Here is an 18,239-nt window from a genome sequence, read left to right as displayed (position 1 = left end):
TGTATGTTAAACTTCTCTGCAATCTTTTTTATCATGTAAACCCATTTTTTATTGGGCTGTGAAGTGTCTCTATGTTACTCATTAGTTGGGCTGTGTTTTTGTGTGTGTGTACCTGCAAATGATCTTCATTTTGCTTCTGTAGTTAAAGAAATGTTTCACATTTTGGTATGTCTGAGAATGCCGTAACTCATTATTTGCATCAGATACAAACAAAGCAAATTTTTATCTGGAAGAAGGGAATAAAGTGTATTTGATACATAAAAGCCTGTGGTCTCATTGGTTAAAAAGAGCACCATGCTAAAAATAATTATATTGGGTAATTGTCATTTAATCTGGGAGCAGGAAACACTCATCCAAATTCTGTGATTTACTTTTGGAAAACCACTGGAAATAAGTGGTACCCATATTGGTACAGGATATAGCATAGTGAGGCTATGGCTCTAACTGTTGGAATGAAGAGCATTGCCATCTGTGTCTCCAGTCTGAAATTCTGTTTCTTCATTGGATCAGATGCTACTGCAGGGTTGTTTTTTTTTTTTCTTAGTATGTGTCTTTGTGTACATGGTGGCACCTTTCTTAAAATTCTCTGCTGCTGCTGTAGTAACTTTTAATTTGACAGAGGTTTTCAAGATTTTTCATAGCAGTGATGAGAGATTAATAGGGAGGCTTGGAACCATTTCTCTTCTTTCTCATGGATTGTCTGAAGTCCCTTTTTGGGCCATTGGTGACCACAGAATATCTTTCTGGAACAGTAATAATTAATTACTTCAATTAATTTTTTCAATGTACTTTAAAAATAGCTACTGGAAATAAGGACCTCTGATACAGTATAAAGTAGTCCATGGACTACAATTTGGAAAGCTGTGATGTGGAGGAACCAGTCATTTACAGCCTGTTCAGAGTTTTTACATGTGTTTGATGGAAATGGTGAAGTGATTTTGCTCAAGTGTTATTCCTGCTGTATAGGAAAGTGTATCTGTGGTCTCTTGTCTCAAACAGAAATTGAATCTGGTTGTTGTCTTTTTTTTTTAACTTAAGAGATTTTTTTTAACAACAATTGGAGATGCTGAGGCATCAAAGTGGAAGGTGCTCAAAATTGTTGTGCCCTTTGTTAGGCCCCCAGCTTGGTTGGTTGGCTTTTCCTCCTTGTAAACAGGCGTCTTATAATTGCTGCAGAAAAGTTTCAGTAGGATTGTTTAGCAGACAGGATGGGATTATTTGCAAGCTGAGGAAGGATATTCCAGAGAAGGCCACTTATCCATGTTTTTCCTAACAGGTTTTTTGGAATTTGCCTGTGCTGGGCTCCTGTTTTAGTCTGATGACAAAAGCATAATTAAAAGGCAGAAATATTTTCATTTAAACCACGGGATGACCACAGGACTTTAGAATCATAGGGAACTTAATGCAGGTGTTCTGAGTTCCGCTTAATGCCTTCTGTGTTGCAGAGTCCAGCTCAAGTGTTCCCAGTATGTCCCAAGGGTCCATATTCCTGTTTTAGATTTCCACATATATGGTGGGTTTTTTCATCTAGTCAGTGTTCATGCACTTTACATAGAAGTGAGAGGTTTGGCGCAGTCTGTAGACACCTCATTCGCACCTGAGTAGGAGCCTACCAAAACAGTCCTTGTAAAATAAGGTTCTGGCTTCCTTAAGTAGTCACTGGAAGGTTACAGGTACCTTGTAAGTATTGAAGAGGCTGATCAAGGCCAGACTTAGGAGATCAGCACAAACCTGTCTTCCCTGACTATAGAAGGAGCCTATATGCTTGGTGTAAATGGAACATCTACCTTCCAGAGGTCTGAGGCTTGTGAGATCAAAATTGCTGTGTGGTGTCTATTTTAAGCAGAAGGACTTGAAATGAGGCTGATATTTGTATGTGGATCAGCTGGCGTAGCTAAGTATTCCTGCCTGACCTGGGCTGTGCTCTAGTTAGTTGATGATGTATTGTACTTGTTCGGTAAATGTGAAATTAAAAGGGATTTGTGTTTTCTTTAGCTATGCAGCTGCTGCACTGTTGGCTGAACACTTTTCAATGTATTTCCTGGTCAATCACAGTATGTGAAATATGCAGTGGTATCAGGGCCTTAGCATCTGGAAGCAAACTTGGGCTCTAAAGGCACAGACATCTTGGGGGAAATACTTTTGCAAAGTATTTCTTCATGTGCGTTGTCTGTGATCTTTCCTTTTCTTCACAGAGCATCCTTCTAGAACAGCTTTTTAGCTTTACAAAGTCTCACTCACTGCGTGGTATCCTGCAGGAAACTATAGTTCCTTAATATGATGTCCCGAAGTGTTCATCACACCTATTTGACATGTCCTAAGCAGCTTTAAAGAGCTGGGATGCTGGCAGTAGGAGAAGATACATGCAGGTCTTTATGTACTGGAAAGCCTCCCTGAAGTCTAGGGGAATTCTTTGCTAAACATTGTGGGACTAGAGCCAAACTCTTAAGTATCCCATCTTAAGTGACAAAGATGGGGTTTAATCTGTTTTATAGAAACAGTCCCAGCAATATAATACAATTTCAAAACTATGACAGTGTCATTTATATAGTCGTGTGGTCAGATATATTGCTATAAGTAAAAAGTATTTTTCAAAAATGTTATGAGGTACCAGTGAGCCTCTTCAAGAAAATTAAGTGTCTTTGGTTGCTTATAAAAATGTTTACTGGCCAAAAAAACAGGGGAGCCATAAAACAAAAAAAAGACACCTGTGTGAAAGCACTTGGGAGGAGATAAAAATGGAACTGGTGAAACAGTAGAGTACAGCTCTGTTTGTGTAAATATTTACTGAGAGCCCTTGTAATTTCAGGAAAAAAGTGCATCTTGCTCTGGAGTTAGCAATAGTGTATTTAAATGATACTAATTTTTTTGTATTTTTTTTAAACTGAAGTTTTGAGAAAGTGAAAAAATGAGCACATTGAAAAAGTTCTGTGAAAACACACTGTGGTCTGACAGCGTAGTATTTCTCATGTTTTAACAAAGACTTTGGGGGGTAACATTTTGTACTGTAGGTCTTGGCTGAAAAACAGTGAAATAAGCGCTGTTTTCTGAGATGAGATTTACTGCATGTCTCAGGTACTCTTGTTCCTTAGGGTAGGTAAAATTTGGCATTTTGCATTCACCTTCTTTAGCTGCCTTTTTAAAAAGTGGAGCTTTAGCATCTGTTTGGTCTTGCAGAGCTATTGAAGGTGGACTTCACTTTATTTCTGCAGTAAGCTATTAGATGTGGAGGATTCAAGACACATCCAGTGGAGTTGGGAACGATCTCATTCATTCAGTACAATCTGTGTTTCTTGCTTGAGAAAGAAAGTAAAATATGAATAAAACAGAGACGGTAATTACTGTATATGCTTTCTGCTATCACAAGTTATTTTATGATCAGCTTTGAGTTTTGAAACTGGTGTCTCGGAAGATAAATTTTAACCACCAAAATTACTTTTCTAAACAGTCTACTAAGCCTTTTGCCTCTGCTTCCCAACAGAGCACTAGTTAGCCTCCAGGAGTGATATGCAGATGCTATTTATGATGCCCATGTGACAAAAACACATCCTCTCCTTTCATGTCCTAACAGAATACTAGCTTCTGTATGCAATACAGTCCACATCAGCTTCAGAAAGAAAAGCTAATTCATCTCAAGATGAAATTCAGAGAAGGAAATTACAGGTGCCTCTGTTGGTTTTAAAAATGCAACATTAAAATGGTTTTTATTTTGTTTTTCTAGCACTTCTCAGAAATGCATTTGATGCAAGGGAGAATACGATCCCATCTGTAAATAAGAAATATACAAATTTTTTGAGACTTAGTTTTGCTTTGATTACTAGGGTGGGTGTTGGTTTGTTTATTGAAGGAATAATAGGAACTGTCTGCTGGGGGATTGTGTTAGAGGAAGAGTGGCTGTTTTCAAGGGGACTTACTGGATTGCTGCGGACTGGTAATTACTAAGGCTCAAGCAGACGAAGGTGTTGAAATCAACAGGGACAGGGCACCTTGCTAGATTTGTGAATCTGGCATTCAGACAGCATCCAATGTGCCTAGCTTAGCTGTGGGTTGCAAGCCTACAGTCCCAAGGAAGTTGATGAGGGTTCAGCTCGTGGTCGTTAACAAGCTGCCTAGGAGTACTTTCATAAACATTATCTGGAGAGATTATCATAGCCCCATTGTGCACCTGAGAAAAGGGTAAGACGTTTTGATCATTCTCTGTGGAGGTACTGTAAAGCATTTGCTTAAACTCAACTCTTTCGGTTCTGGGCAGGATCTGTCTCCCAAATCCCATGTCTGAATTGTGGGACCAGGACATTTTCCAGGCCCTGGGTTCACGGCATGGACTCCTCAGTCAACTTCTGACTGCATGGGAAGTGACAGAAAAAGGTTTAGATTTGCATCATCTTCCAACCCCCATCCTGTCCCCTGATACTCATCTAGGGGGGAAACCCAGCCTCAGGCAGGGAGGGAGCCCCTGAGCCCTGCAGTGGGTTCCCTGGTGGCTTCCCATAATAATCTTGCTTACAGCTCAGGACTTCAGGGCTGTTGGTCTAGCCTACTTGCCTCGTTTCAGGTGTAGCCATCATCACTTCTGGTTATCTTAAATTGTGACTGTCTCCTCTCTTCCTAAATCTATTTCTAAGACTGAATTAATGTATTTTCATTTTGTGTTACATAAATTACATTTAACAGATGCCCCAGGGGTAAGGAGTATAGCTGAATACAGCAAGACGCACAGATGATTATGAAATACCAGCTGTAATACTGTAATGAGCAGAAATAAATCTGTAAATGTTTTTGACCAGCGATAAGCTAAACTTGTAATTCAGAGTCAAGTCAGAAATAATGTTCCTGCGGAAATATTTTTTTTTAAGGCTTAAAAAAGTAAGTTACTCACAAAGAATAGGTAGTTTCTCATCTTTGTGTAGTATGTCTGGGACAGCATACTGAACCTGGGACTGCTGGTGGCTGGGTATCCCAAGCAGAGTCAGTACCAAGGTGTGTCACAAATGAAGCGAAGGAAGGTGCTCAGCGGTGATGCAATGAGGAACAGCTTGCTCTGCTTGGAGGAAAACATGCTGGTTAGAGCTTGAGCAGCAGCTGGGAGCTGTGTCCCTAACATGTGATGAATTAGTAAGGCTGTGCTTTGGTGCCGGCTCCCACTCACCATGAAAGTTTTGTCAGTGGTCTGGTAGTATGAGGAAATTTGCTTTCTCACAAGGTGGTGGTGTAATGGCTTTGTCTCATAAATTCAGTCTTCCAAATTCTTTTTGCAAGCTTGTTTCCAAGCACTTTTCTGGAGTGCTTGGGTTTTTTTAGTTCTTTTATGTGTTGCTAACAGGAACAATACATTTGATAAGTCATAATCACAATTCTATTCAGTTAATTTTCTGTGGTTAGTAGAAAAGTATATTGTGCCTATATGCATGTGCAGTGCCTGGAACTATAGACTCCATTAACAGAGGTTTCTAACAACAGCAATATAACCCCCCAAAAGTTTACAGAACAAAAAGCAGCCTTTAAAATAAGGAGACTCTGGCTTTATTCACATAATTTTTTTTTTTCTCCATACATTTGTATATAGAAGCTTGAATTCCTGTTTAAATAGAATGAATAAAGCAAAAATGTTGAGGGCTTAACCTGTTTTGTGGTGCTGTAGTAACAACTCCGAACTCGAAGACATAATTTTAAAAGATCAGGGGTAATAATATATGCAACAGTAGCTGAAGTGAAATATGTAGTTGTTTAATGACTCAGTAATGACACTTCAAAAGATACAAAATTGAGAAAGTAAACTTGTTACATTTTCTAAGCAATATTGCCTAAAATACATCAGGTCATTCTTCTTTCAATGTAAGAAAGGGGTCCAGACCTGGTCTCATGAAAAAATACTCTTTAAATCTGGATGAAGCAAACCTAAAAACCAAAAAATGGGTGGGTGGGTGGGGTGGAAATCTTTGTGTAAACCTACTGAGAAAGGTTTGGTTAAAATGAAAATCAATTGTAGGAGCTATCTTTGTCAAATATTGGGACCTATTAGGAAATTATGTAAAAAGAATAATGTCTTGTCCTAAAGAGCAGACATTAAGTAAATGGCCAAAATAAAGTAGTTACCTATGTTGAGAAACACTGTACATCTGTGAATACTTTTCTCTTTTCTCACACAGAATTTGTTTTCCTTCCCTCTACCATAGTCCACATACACGGTGCAGCTGATTTCCCATCAAAGTGTTAGAACACTTTGCAGGTTAACGTATAGCATAGTCTTTCTTCTCCCAGGAATTCTGCAGAAAACGTTGGCCAGCTGTATGGGGCTTTTCTTCTCAGTTTTGCAGGGTTGTATAGAAATGCTTGGGCACCGTTTTTTTGAGCCTTTCCATTGTGCTCTCAGGTTGTAGATGGGAAACATCCGTATGGGGGAACTGCAGTTCCTGTTGCTGCCTGTCTCGATGTATAAAGGAAGGACAACTTGTGATGATATATGGACTCATGGGAAGTAAGACTTCAGCTTTAATGGAGGCATGAAACTAACCTGTGGCAAGTTCAGAACAAGCAGAAGGAAATCATCTTCTTGCAGTTCAGGTGTAAACTGCAGGCTATAGGGTACTAAAGGTTTCCATGAAGGAAAGTGAAATGCAGGAGGTCCTTGATAGGTAAATCATTAGAAGCTAGATGAGAATTTGGGACAGTATTTCCACATGCTTGTCTTGGTTTTTATAGTCTTGCTTAAGCAGCTGCTTTTGGCCCAGTGTCAGAGAAAGAGGATCAGAGGATTCTTCAGCCTGCTTCAGTGCTGCTGTTCTGTGCTGTTTTTCTCATTTCACTGAATGATTTTGTGGAGGTTAGGGGGTGGTGATGTCTTTTCATCATGGAACGTGAAGTCTGCAACCTCTTGCCTAGCTTCGTCTTTCCCTCACTCCTCCTGCTGACTGATTCACACTGATAACACTGAGAACACAAAAGGTTTCTAGAAAGGCATCGATAGAGATTGAAAAGCATCCTTTAAAATCTTTGTCTATCCTACTACAAGATGCTCAGAGTTTTAAGTGAGGGTGTGACAAGAGAAAGCAGTAGTGACAAGATTGTTCCTCTTAGCTCTTCCCTGCTTTCTTCTCTGCCCTCACTCCCCATGGATTTCTTCTGTGAGAAGAAACATCTCTGTGGACATACCTCCTAACTTGAAAGTCCAAAAGCTGCAGCAGCCAGCCTAATGAGCATGTTGCCATTCAGTGCATTTAGATGTCAGGTTAGATGCATTAATTAATGTATGTAATGCCAGGGGTGTGTCAGTCTCCTTGGTAAGCAGTCTGAAAGTCAGTTTACAAAACCTGTGAAAGTTGAGGAAGGCCTTGTGTTTTCAAACATGCTGCGCTCTGGAAGATTAATGTATCCCTGTAGGATGGAGGAATGCTCCAGTCTCCATGAAGGCTTTGTAAATATGAAACTTCTTTTGATATTAGCTGCCTAAACTATCCAGCGATGAAGGCAGGGATCAGTCTTTCAAAGAGTGCCTGGATGAAGTGTTTCTGTTCCCCTGCCACAATATTTATGTGGCTAGAGCACTCGCCCAGGACTGACCAGTGTCCGGTACCTTTCTGACTGAAGAAAAAAAATCTCAGTCCTGCCTCCACCTTCCCATCCCGAGCACATCTCAGCCACATATTCTTTGGCAGAGGGCTCTTTAATTTCTTTACTGAAGCTTTTTTCATGGAATAATTAGATATTCACTGTAATGGAAAGGGAGAGTGAACATGACTTCCACAACTTACATGAGCCCTTATCCCTGTTCCCATGAATATTTAAACTTTTAATATGAATAATTCTTCAGTTTAATCACTGGAAAAGATTGCTTTTTCTCCCAAGTGAGAGAGAGAAAAAGTGTGCTTTTAAGCTTTTTGAAAGCACTCTTAACACTGTGTGTTCAGGCATGTGGATGGAGGCAAGTAGTGGCTGAGAATAAGCTGTTGGACTTTGGTATTGGCCATTGATATGTAGAAGGGCAGTCAGGTTCTTGCTTGTGGATCTAACCAGAAGTCTAATTATATTTTAGATCCCCCCTACCCCTGCTGCCATTCCCTGCCTGAAATGGGTCCACTCAGCTTGAGAATATCAAGCTCTACTTAAAAGAGCTCTTCTTGTCAGACCTTGTTGCCCTCGTTAATGACTACTGATACATGTTAGAAGAGGAACAGGCCTTTGACATTCCAGCTGAGCAAACTTCCCAGCAATTGTAAAGGTGTGTAAAAGGATATGGTCTCTGCTCCTAAAATGAATACCAAGTCATATACCTCACAGACCTGGAGATCTTTCATAACTCTTATTCATCTGATCCTAATATGAAATAGGGGAGGAGAATTGTTGCTTCAAAGTGCCAGTTTCTTCTCCTTGACTATAAGGAGCTAGAATGACTAGCACCTTCTAGGCTGAATAGGTTAGAGATGTGGAGGTATACATTGGGAATGGCAGAGGCTGGCTGAGTATTGCCTGGTGTATGCTGTCAGGGCAGACGTGCTAATTCAGTTGTTTTTGTTGTGTCTCCAAAGATGGGGTTGGTAGGTAGTTTGGTGTATTAGTCACTAATTCCTTCCTCCCTCGCTCTTCAGCACTTGTAAGGTGAGCATGTTGTTTTGCAAAAATTCTCTCTCTTAAGAAACTTCCAGCCTCGTTTTGTATGCAAAGTGGTGTCGCTGGACTTTGTGCATTGCTGTCTGGGTCTGTACCTGGGAAGAGCTGTGTGCTCTTGTTGGTGTGGTGGAAGGAGCTGTGAAAATCAAGCCAACCACCTGAGACCATGTTTGCAGTGTTGGGTTTTGAATCTGCACTGATAAAGGAATGGCGTGATGGTTGTAAGGTGGGGGGCAATTCCAGTTGCATGCAAATGGTCATCAGCTGAGAGCATGACTTCTTGTTCCGTGATGGTTAAATCCTGTGCATGTGAACTGTTGAGTGGCTCTTTGGATGGCTGCCATGGACTAATCTTTTCAGTGGCAAATTTTCTATAGTTTCCACATCTGCTTCTGTATGTGTGTTTCTGTCCCTCTTACAAATTCCCAGTGGAAGGCCAAAAGGACTAAACATTTTTTTCCTAGCTTTTTTTTTTTTTTTTGCTTGGAGAAAGCAGCTTGATTTTGTTTAATTTCATGTAATATTTTTAAATGATTTTATACGCAAACTGGAAGGGAGAGGATAATTGAACACATTTCAGATAGTACTATGCTGAGATTTTTTTACTGATCTTATTTTATCCCCAATCATGGGATTAAATCACATCTATACAAACTTGTTTAATAGTACACAGTGGCTGTAGCTCTGAAATTAAGAGATACAATAGCAACTATATTAAATTAATCCTGGAAAAATGAGCATGTCTAGTTTCTTAATTTTAAATTTGAAGTGCTTATTTTTACTATAATTGATATGGCAAATGTATTGCTGGACCAGCGCTTCAGCTATAAATTCATTATAATGACATTCGTAAGTTTAATCCTTTATTTTCCACATGATTATGTTTTAAATTTAGTTATTCATACTACAAAAAGTATAAGAACCTTAACAAAATGATACGAAACACAAATTATATCAAATTCTGAAACCACCTAAGCATAACCCTCATCATCATCTGTACTTCTACTGTAGACTCATGTGCTCTAAACTCTAGTGTAAGATTGCAGGTAAAATAAGTGTTAGTCATGTAAATATATGGTGTCAAATACAGATTACTTTGATTTTTAGTACATTTGGATAAAAGTTGACACTCATAAGTTGTGGGGCCATGCCAGCAGATGAACATTTTAGCCTTTTGTGCATATGCCAGGCGAAAAAAATAAGAAGTACTTGCAGGTGCTGACATGCATCATCTTTTTCCAGATAATCTAGTGCTGTGTTTCCCACTTTAGAAGATAGTATCTTTCCCCATGATTATCTTAACACAATTCAAGATGTTATGATTTTTAACTATTTGACACAAGAGTTAAAAGTACTATAAAGCTCCTTGTAATACAAATAACTGGCTGCAAAATCCCTACTTTAAAGAAATTCAGTGATTTTTATATTATTTTTTTTTGTAATTACCGGTCATGAAGAATTTATGTTGACCCAATGCTTGCTTTTCTAAATTCATACAACAACAGAGACATATCTAAATAACATCATGTACTGTTTCTTAGTGGAATAACATACCAAAAGAGCGTAGTTACTTGGGGCAGCATGTCTCCAATTATGATCAACCATGGTTTGTTTAAAAAAAAAATAACAACGTGTTTTTTTCATTTCATGGTTTGACTTGTTTTTCCTCTGAAATGTGGAAACATTTTACTTTGGATGGATATTATTCATGAGCTTTGTAAACTGCTAGATCACACTATGTTTTCCTGCGAAGTGCTTGTGAGGCAAATGTTTAAGCTCTGATTGAAACCTTTTCCTATGACGATGGCCAAACTTGCCTTTATTTGGTATGAACAGTCCCACTGAGTGGAGCTCAGATTCCCTGGAATTACTTGTGAAGAGCCATAGCTCCGCACATGAGTTATTCTGTTATCTTTAGCAGGTTTACCTATGTACTTAATATTAAGTATAGTGTTCATTAAATTACTTAATGAGAGTCAGAGCCAGGTCAGGATTTGGCTCCTAATGTGCACCTCTCTGGTAGCATCCCAGGGAGCAGGCAGGCTGCATTCTCATTGGGGTGCTTGACCAAATTTGTGACCTTACAATGTGTGTGCATGCATCATACAACTCCTCCCATAAGGAAGCCCTCAGGGACTGTGGTTCAGACCGTCTGCCCTCGCCATCGGTGCCAGGCCAGCACGGCTTCATCTCCATCGGGATCCAGGCTGTCCATCCCCACCCTCAGCCTCTGCAGCTCACCTCCCTGCTGTGCTCGCTGGCTGATGCTGACAGGTCTGGGTGCAGGGAAGGTGGTGCGGAGGTGCAAGGCTACAAGCCGTGCTGGTGCCCGTGAGCCCACCTCCTGCGGGGCACCCGGCTGGGTACAGTGCAAGGTGCTGGAGGGTAGGGAGGGCACTGCAGCTTGCTGGGGGGACACACACCAGCCTTTTCTGACCAGCCAGCTGCCTCACCCAGGGCCATGCACCGCTTCCTCAGTGTCAGGGGGGCTGAAGACATCTCCCTGTGGGTGGGATTCAGTTCCTTGGGCTGTGCTGTCTAATGGCCTGGCCCGATGCCCACAGACGTATGTGGTGTTAACCTCTAGATTCAGTTGTATCAATAGGATTGCTCTTCCAGGAAAAGTTAGTTAGTGGGATCAGAGCCTGAATCGATTTGGCAGGCAGCATGGGGAGGGGAAACAAAGGGACAAAGCCACCAAGCGATTTGCCTGCAGTCAGGGCAGAAGCCCGTGGCGGAGCTGGGCTTCTGTGCCTGATGCCTGATCTGCTCTGGCAGTCGTGCTGCCAGTGGAATAAATTTACTGGTTATGAAAAACCAGCAACGTGTTTTGCCATGAGCCACATGAATAGCTGTTTGCGTGCTTGTTAGTAGATGAGAATTATTTTTAGGAATTAAGAAAATTTTTATTCATTGCTTACTGACTTTGAAAATTAATAAGCAGAGTAGATCATCTTTAATTGACTAACCATTGTATTCTCTTCACAGTGTATTTAACAAGTCTTTGAGTATTTGGTAGTCTCCTAGCAATTTGTGTGTGTGTTTATTATCTGATTTATTCCCCAAGAAGCACTGGTGGAATCAAATGACTTTTAAGTAGTTTTGGAAACTCAACAGTGATCATGAATACTTTCCTTAATAAAGCCCAAACCCAAGAGGAAACTTCAGCATTGACATAGTGCTGGACTTTGAATTTGGATTTGTGTACGTCCATGGGGAATGAAGTTACCGAAGAATAAATTCATGCCCTGTAGGAATTTTGTTTAGTTCCTGGGTAAAGACAATGTATGCTGATGTGACTTGCTGTGTAAGTGGAATATTGACCTGAGGCTAAGTAAAAGATACTAATCACTCAAGTAAAAATCAACACTGATACTGATGTAATTTATTTTTTTTCACTTCAGCATGCAACTTGCAACTTCTTGCAAGTAAGCTTCCTCTGAAGCTGACATTGCTGTTGTGTGGATCAAGTGGTAACATTGTTAGTTTTTCTTTCTTGATTCAAAGCTTCTTCTGAAGTCAGAGGAAGTTGTTTCATGATTGAAGACTCTGTTTGGGTTAGTTTTTTGTTATAGGTCAGCATTATAGACTCATTGGATGACATGGTTATTGCATCATAGGCTCTTAGGCTTGTGCTCACAGTCCCGTTGTCCACCTACAAAACCCTATGAACCAAGTCTGGAAGTGCTTTGAAGCATCAGCCACTTCGCCTGCTCCAGTTTAATTCTGGCTGGAAAGTACCTGTTGTGCCGTAAGAACAACGGCAGGTTTACTCAATTGCTAATAATCCTCCCTGATGACCGCCCTAGGCTGACATACTTCTGGAAGCACACTTTTTTGTGTTTTTGCATGTACAAAAATATCTTCCTCTGATTTACCTATTGGAACGAATGTTTTTTGTTTGGCTTTGTAACTTTTATTTGGCTTTCACTATCATAGCCACTTTTGGGAACCTAAACTTAGTTGTCAGGTTGGTTTCTGTTAGGAGGAGGAAGGCAATAAAACAGAGTTGGCATGTATCGTTAAACACTCACTTGTTTGCCTGCGTGATGCATTTGTCCTGCTTTCCTGAATGAAAGTCGGAACAAAGTGGTTTGTTAGGCGGCTCTTCCTCCAGTGAGGGATCTCTATACCCTTCTGAGAGCCATCCATCCTGCTACAAAAGCTCTAGTTTTGAAGGTTGAATTGGTTGATTTGGCTTTAGTTTCCGATCAAAAAAGTGGCAACAAATAAATGGCAATGGGTGGGGGCAATGAGTTGCTCTCCTTTTGGTCTTGGCAAGCTATTAATTAATCTCAAGCTGTGTCATGAAATAAAATCCAAAGTAATATCCTAAGTAGCTGATCATATAGTGGCTCCGATTGACTCCAGCAGGACTAATCCTTAAGTAAACCTTAGCTCTGAGAGATTCAATAGCAATTTAGCAATTCTCACATATATGCCAAGATATGTCAACCTTTGTTTTTGTGTAGACTTGAAGGAAAAGCCTTTGTACTGGTTTATCAGAGGCTTGTATGGATTGAAACTTGCACAGACATCCACTATGTATACTTTGACATCCAGGTTTCATATACAATTTATTTTGGCTTTTTAGTCCCAAAGGAATTAAAAATGTACAGAAATACTGACTTGTATCAATACAGGCAAAATTAATGAGTTATGTCCTTTATTGACTTTTCTACGTATCAACATTAGTTCCCAAAGTGTTCCAAAATAACTTCATTTTTCAGGAAAACTTGTGTAATACATATTCAAACTAAATTTTTCATCTAGCTTGTAAACTTGGAGACAACAACATAGAACAAAAAAATCACTGTAAACTATTGAATGAATTAGGCTATTAATAGCACTCATGGATGTAATGTTGCAGCCTGACGTATTAAGATTTACCACTTAGACGGCACCTTTTGAAATGGGGTGTTAATGTTCTGTCATGTAAAGTGTACAGTCTTGGTGTTTTACTCACTACTGTTTGTGCATTGCTGCTTTCCAAATATTGCATAGATTTTTCCTGTTTGTGATAATAAGCAACATACTAAGGAAATTTTGATATTTTTTTTTAATGACCATGTGAACAAATCATCTTAATGTTGTAAGTTAATCAATATAATGATGTCCCTTTATGATTGTGGCACCTACTATCCATTAATTCTTTGCAGTGAAAAAAACCACAAAAGGAGTCAGCTGCATTCTTTAAAATAGGATGGGTTACTTTGTCGTCAGTTTCTGGTTTACTGCATAATTCACCTTGAGTGTGTAAAGCAGCTTTGTAAATCAAATAACTCAATTCGAACATGGTTCTTTCTATACTTTGCTTACGGTTTTGGAAGACTCTTTCCCTAAAGACAACGTAGACTCAAGAAACTTGTTTTTAATGTCTGGAAATGCACAGCTTTTGATAACACCCAGCTGACTGGAGAAAAAAAAAAAAAAAAACCACAACCAAAAAAACAGTTGAGTTCGTATCTACTTTCTGCCACCCTTTTCCCTTTCCACTGATGCAAACAGTGATGGTTACAACTTGAACTGGGGGGAATTTTGTGTCAGGTTTTCTAACTGGTTCTGTCTCCCATGGTTTGCTGGTCTGAAGAGCCACAGATGAAAAGTTCTAAATAAAGGAGGGGGTATTGGGTTGGGGAGTACTCCCTTTATTGCCTCTGCAGTACCTTATGATGTATACAAATATAAAAGCAGTTATTGCATAGCTTTGTTGTGGGTTGTGGGGTTTTTTTTTTCCATGAAAACCCATTCTGAAAAATCTCCCTATGGTATTTTTGTGTTGTTTAAAGTCATAGATACGATTTTTTTTCACAGATTTTATTGACTTTCTTTCATTTGTTTCTTTTCAGAGTGAAGGAGTTAGTTTTCTCACCATGACCTCAAACAACAGCGTACAACATTCAAAGAAGCTGCTCGGCATATACCTTTTTGTTTGTTTGGTTTAGGTTTTTTGTTGGGGTTTTTTTTTGTTTGTTTTTGTAACTGAAGCTGCTTAAGGTTTACTTTTTGTTGTTGTTGATATTATTTGTCCTGACAGTTACTTAACTGTTGTGGACTAAACCATGCAACAAACCTGGGAGGAAGGGAAAGCAACCTGCCTAACTCATTACCTATTCATGGCATCTACGGTATCATTTTGCTGCTGTTTCAACAGAAGTTGGAGATGCTCTTTAGATCGTAGGAACTTTTCTGCCGGCCTCTTTAACTAACGGCCAATGCCTTCATTCCCTTTTTCTTCAGTGACAAACTGTATTTATTCTTTGGCATATTAGGGGATTCTGTAACACCTGCTGAAGCAGTAAGATCTGGTATTTACTGGCATAAGTTCAAGCCTACCACAGTACTACCTCAGTTCAAAGTAAAGCCAGATTTGTGGTGTTGGTGTACAACAGGACCTCCTTTTTCTCTATGCTGAGTCTCTCAAGAACGGTCCTCAGCCTTACTGAACTTGCAACGCGTACAGCTGCTGCTGCTGGGTTGTGAATCACTAGCCGCAGGGTTTACTTCTCAGACAAAGCCTAACCAGGGCACTGAAAAGTCTAAAATGAGATGAAACTCTGTGAATCGGACTTGGACAAAGGATTCAGAGTATTTAAAAAATATAAAATGTGTAACTGAAGCAACGTAAGTTAAAAACATCAAACTATATTGGGGGTATCTCTCTGTACCTTTGACACACTTGTTTAATCCTCTCTATGTAGGTGTTTATATAGGTACTTCAGATTGCAAAAGCCTTTTCTCCTATTTACAAGCTCACTTTTGTCAGCTAACCCTGTTCTTAGCTGCGTTTCTTGTAACCAAAAATCCACGTAGGCATGCTAGGAATGCAGGGATGATAATGGGTATCGGGCAGATTCAAGCGCTAATATTAACACAGTATTATCTTGCCATCTAGAAAGTCCTGATATTTGCCTTTTACCCAGAAAGCACCATTGTAGCTGCAGGCATTATTACAGGGAAGAAGAACCATTGCAGTCATTTATCCTGAGTTCTTTTCAAGGCTACCTGTGCATCACATTTCCAGTAGCCTGAAAATCTGAGTGATGTGGTGGCTACCGTCACAAACATCACATACAACTGTTTCACCAGACTAGCAGAATGTCATGCCACCTTGTTTCTCCTTTGGTAAATTTGTTGAAGAGTTCGTATACATTGTAAGGGTACCTCCCCAGTGCCTGCTCTGATAGACATGTACGTATTAGTAAGTTATGAATTACATGAGGCGTTTTTTCCTTTTTTTTTTTTTTTTTAAATCATTGTGCTAGGTGGAACCTGTACTTCACTGTTAACAATGCATTATCTTTTGGGATTTTTTTTTTTCTGAGGAAGACGAAAGTCAATGTCTTACAAATGTAGTGAATGGCAATGCAGTCTTCCTGCTTACATGCTGAATTTTTAGAACTGAGGATTGTATTACAAGACAAAGATGAATGTAAACTAATTCCTTCCCTACCCCATGACACACTTTATTTTTCAGTGTAACTTTTGGGGTCTTAAATCACAGCAATGCATAGGTTGATACAATATTAGATCTAAAATTAGTTTAAATATCTGATCTATCTGAGGGGTTTTTTTTAGATAATAATGCTATAAACGGTTCTAAGACATTCTAAAATGCTGCTTGTTCAAGTCTGGAACTAAAAAAACAAATACTTTTGATATTTTCTGTCTGAACTTCCCCCCCCCCCCCCCCCCCCCCCAGCACTGAGTGTGGTACCTGCTGAATTCGATGCTTTGAACTTCTATTTTGAAGTAGCCTTCTACCAATTAAGAAATCACGCCACTAAAACAAATGGTTAAAATGCATACATCAACTTCAAAACAAAAACTTGACAATATAGTAAATTCTTCTCTATCCTGTATATTTCACAAAGGCATATGCAATACTTACATTCTTAATTTAGTTTACAGAATGGAACCAAAATGTATAAATGTTATGTTTGCTAAAACTTCACAATGTATATTGGGTCTTTGTACATTTTGCCTGACTTACCTTAAATTTAAAATATTTTTTGCTATATAACCTTAACAGTTATTAAGCAGTGTTTTCTTTTTGGGTACGTATTGTTTCTGGATATCAAGATGTTAAATATATTTCTTGCTATTGTGATATGACAAGAGACTTAACTTATCTTGCTGTGTCTTCCAATGTACACGCTGTATATAAGGATAAATGTGATGCTGCTGGAGACCAGAATAAATGGAACTAGAGTAGTGTATTGTATTTAGTCTGTATTGATCATGGATGCTCTCCTTAATAGCCATATGCAATAAAATACATTATTTATGAAAGGAGTAAAGTATTTGTGTGCCTTTTTTCTCTGGGGGTGGGGTGGTTTTTCTGGTTGTTTAAATAAAATCAGTTTATTCTCTCTTTTAAATGGAAACACACTTGCTCTGAATAAATCTTACTGTTGTGCACATACTTACCTGCTTTTACTGAGCATATAACGCTTCTGAAAAACTATGAAATAATTTTAATTTTGTTTAAGAGTAAAATGATCAGTATTGGGAAGGTGAAGCTTGTACACTTGAGGAAATAACTAGGAACAGAATTTGGTCTTAATTTTTAATTCCAGTTCTAAAAGTGAGTGGAAGACTGGCAGTCCTTCTGGTAGTCTGTTTAGTGGGAATGGATTTGACCTATACATGCTGTATAGTCACACTGTTACAAAGTGAACAGGAACATAATGCTCTGCGTAGGTGTCTTCATCTGCTGGCAGGAGCTCCGGGGGGCAGCCATAGACAGCATGGTCTGCTCCTGGGCAGTAGGAATGTCCTTTACACCTGTGCAAATGACCCTTTTTCAGTGTTCCTTGTGCCCAAGTAAATGATGTGCGTGAGGGTCACTGACTCATGATGGGGATTGTAGTGATGCGGGGCAGGGGATGACAACAGCAGGTTCATAAGAAGCTTGACGTCCATTTCACAGCAGGGTCTTGCTGAGATCTCTTTTGCATAAGCTGAGGAGTGTCGAAGTGACATGTCTTTGTTGCTCACATGCAAGGCCTGCTGGTGCAGGAAGGGACGTGATCTCTATACATACCACATTTGAAGTAATTTGGAGTGAAATCCTGTCTTGGGACACATATGTTACATTTTCCTGGCCATGTCTACCACTGAGTGGGGTGCTGCTTTCATGATTACATTATGTTTTGGAGACGGTTGAAGGACCATACTCATACAGCTTTGTCTTAAAAGGACAAAACCTCGCTCATTGTGGCAAGCTCAAGTTCTTTCTCTGAAAGTGGCTTGAATGGAAAAGAGCAGTTCTGTCTGTTGCTGGAGTAGGATCATCCTGTGGCTGTTGGAGTGTCCACATAAGCCACAGAATGTGGACGTAAATCACAGACAATTTATGTACTGCCCAAGACAGAACATCCCGTTCCTTCTCTCATCTGTCTTGACCATCTTAGCTGCAGGTTTTGCTAGGGGAAACAAAATGGAACATTGTGGATATTATGGTGCCTACATCCTTGAAGAGAAAGAGCAATTGCTTTAGTCTTTGAAATTGCTTTGGGGAAATACAGCTCTCCAAAAGTATCTTCTTTTCTGCTTTCAACAGGATATGTGAGTGGTACCTTACAATCCCGCAGAAGAAGAATGTGTTTGATAAGACCTCTGGAAATCCA

The 18,239-nt window shown here is 39.5% G+C and overlaps 1 protein-coding gene across 1 annotated transcript in view; it reads left to right on the top strand.

Annotated features, from left to right (window-relative positions):
* Nucleotides 1–16,826, top strand: part of IRS2 (insulin receptor substrate 2) — a 31,700-nt gene extending 14,874 nt beyond the window's left edge. The window contains exon 2 of the mRNA XM_037377325.1: nucleotides 14,457–16,826. Within this exon, the coding sequence (XP_037233222.1) occupies nucleotides 14,457–14,461 (5 nt within the window). The 3' untranslated portion in view covers nucleotides 14,462–16,826. The remainder of the gene's footprint in view (nucleotides 1–14,456) is intronic.
* The last annotated feature ends 1,413 nt before the right edge of the window (nucleotides 16,827–18,239 follow it).

This window comes from Falco rusticolus, chromosome 2 (genome assembly GCF_015220075.1).
Source record: "Falco rusticolus isolate bFalRus1 chromosome 2, bFalRus1.pri, whole genome shotgun sequence".
Classification (NCBI taxonomy): Eukaryota; Metazoa; Chordata; class Aves; order Falconiformes; family Falconidae; genus Falco; species Falco rusticolus.
This window is presented reverse-complemented; position numbering and strand designations above follow the sequence as displayed.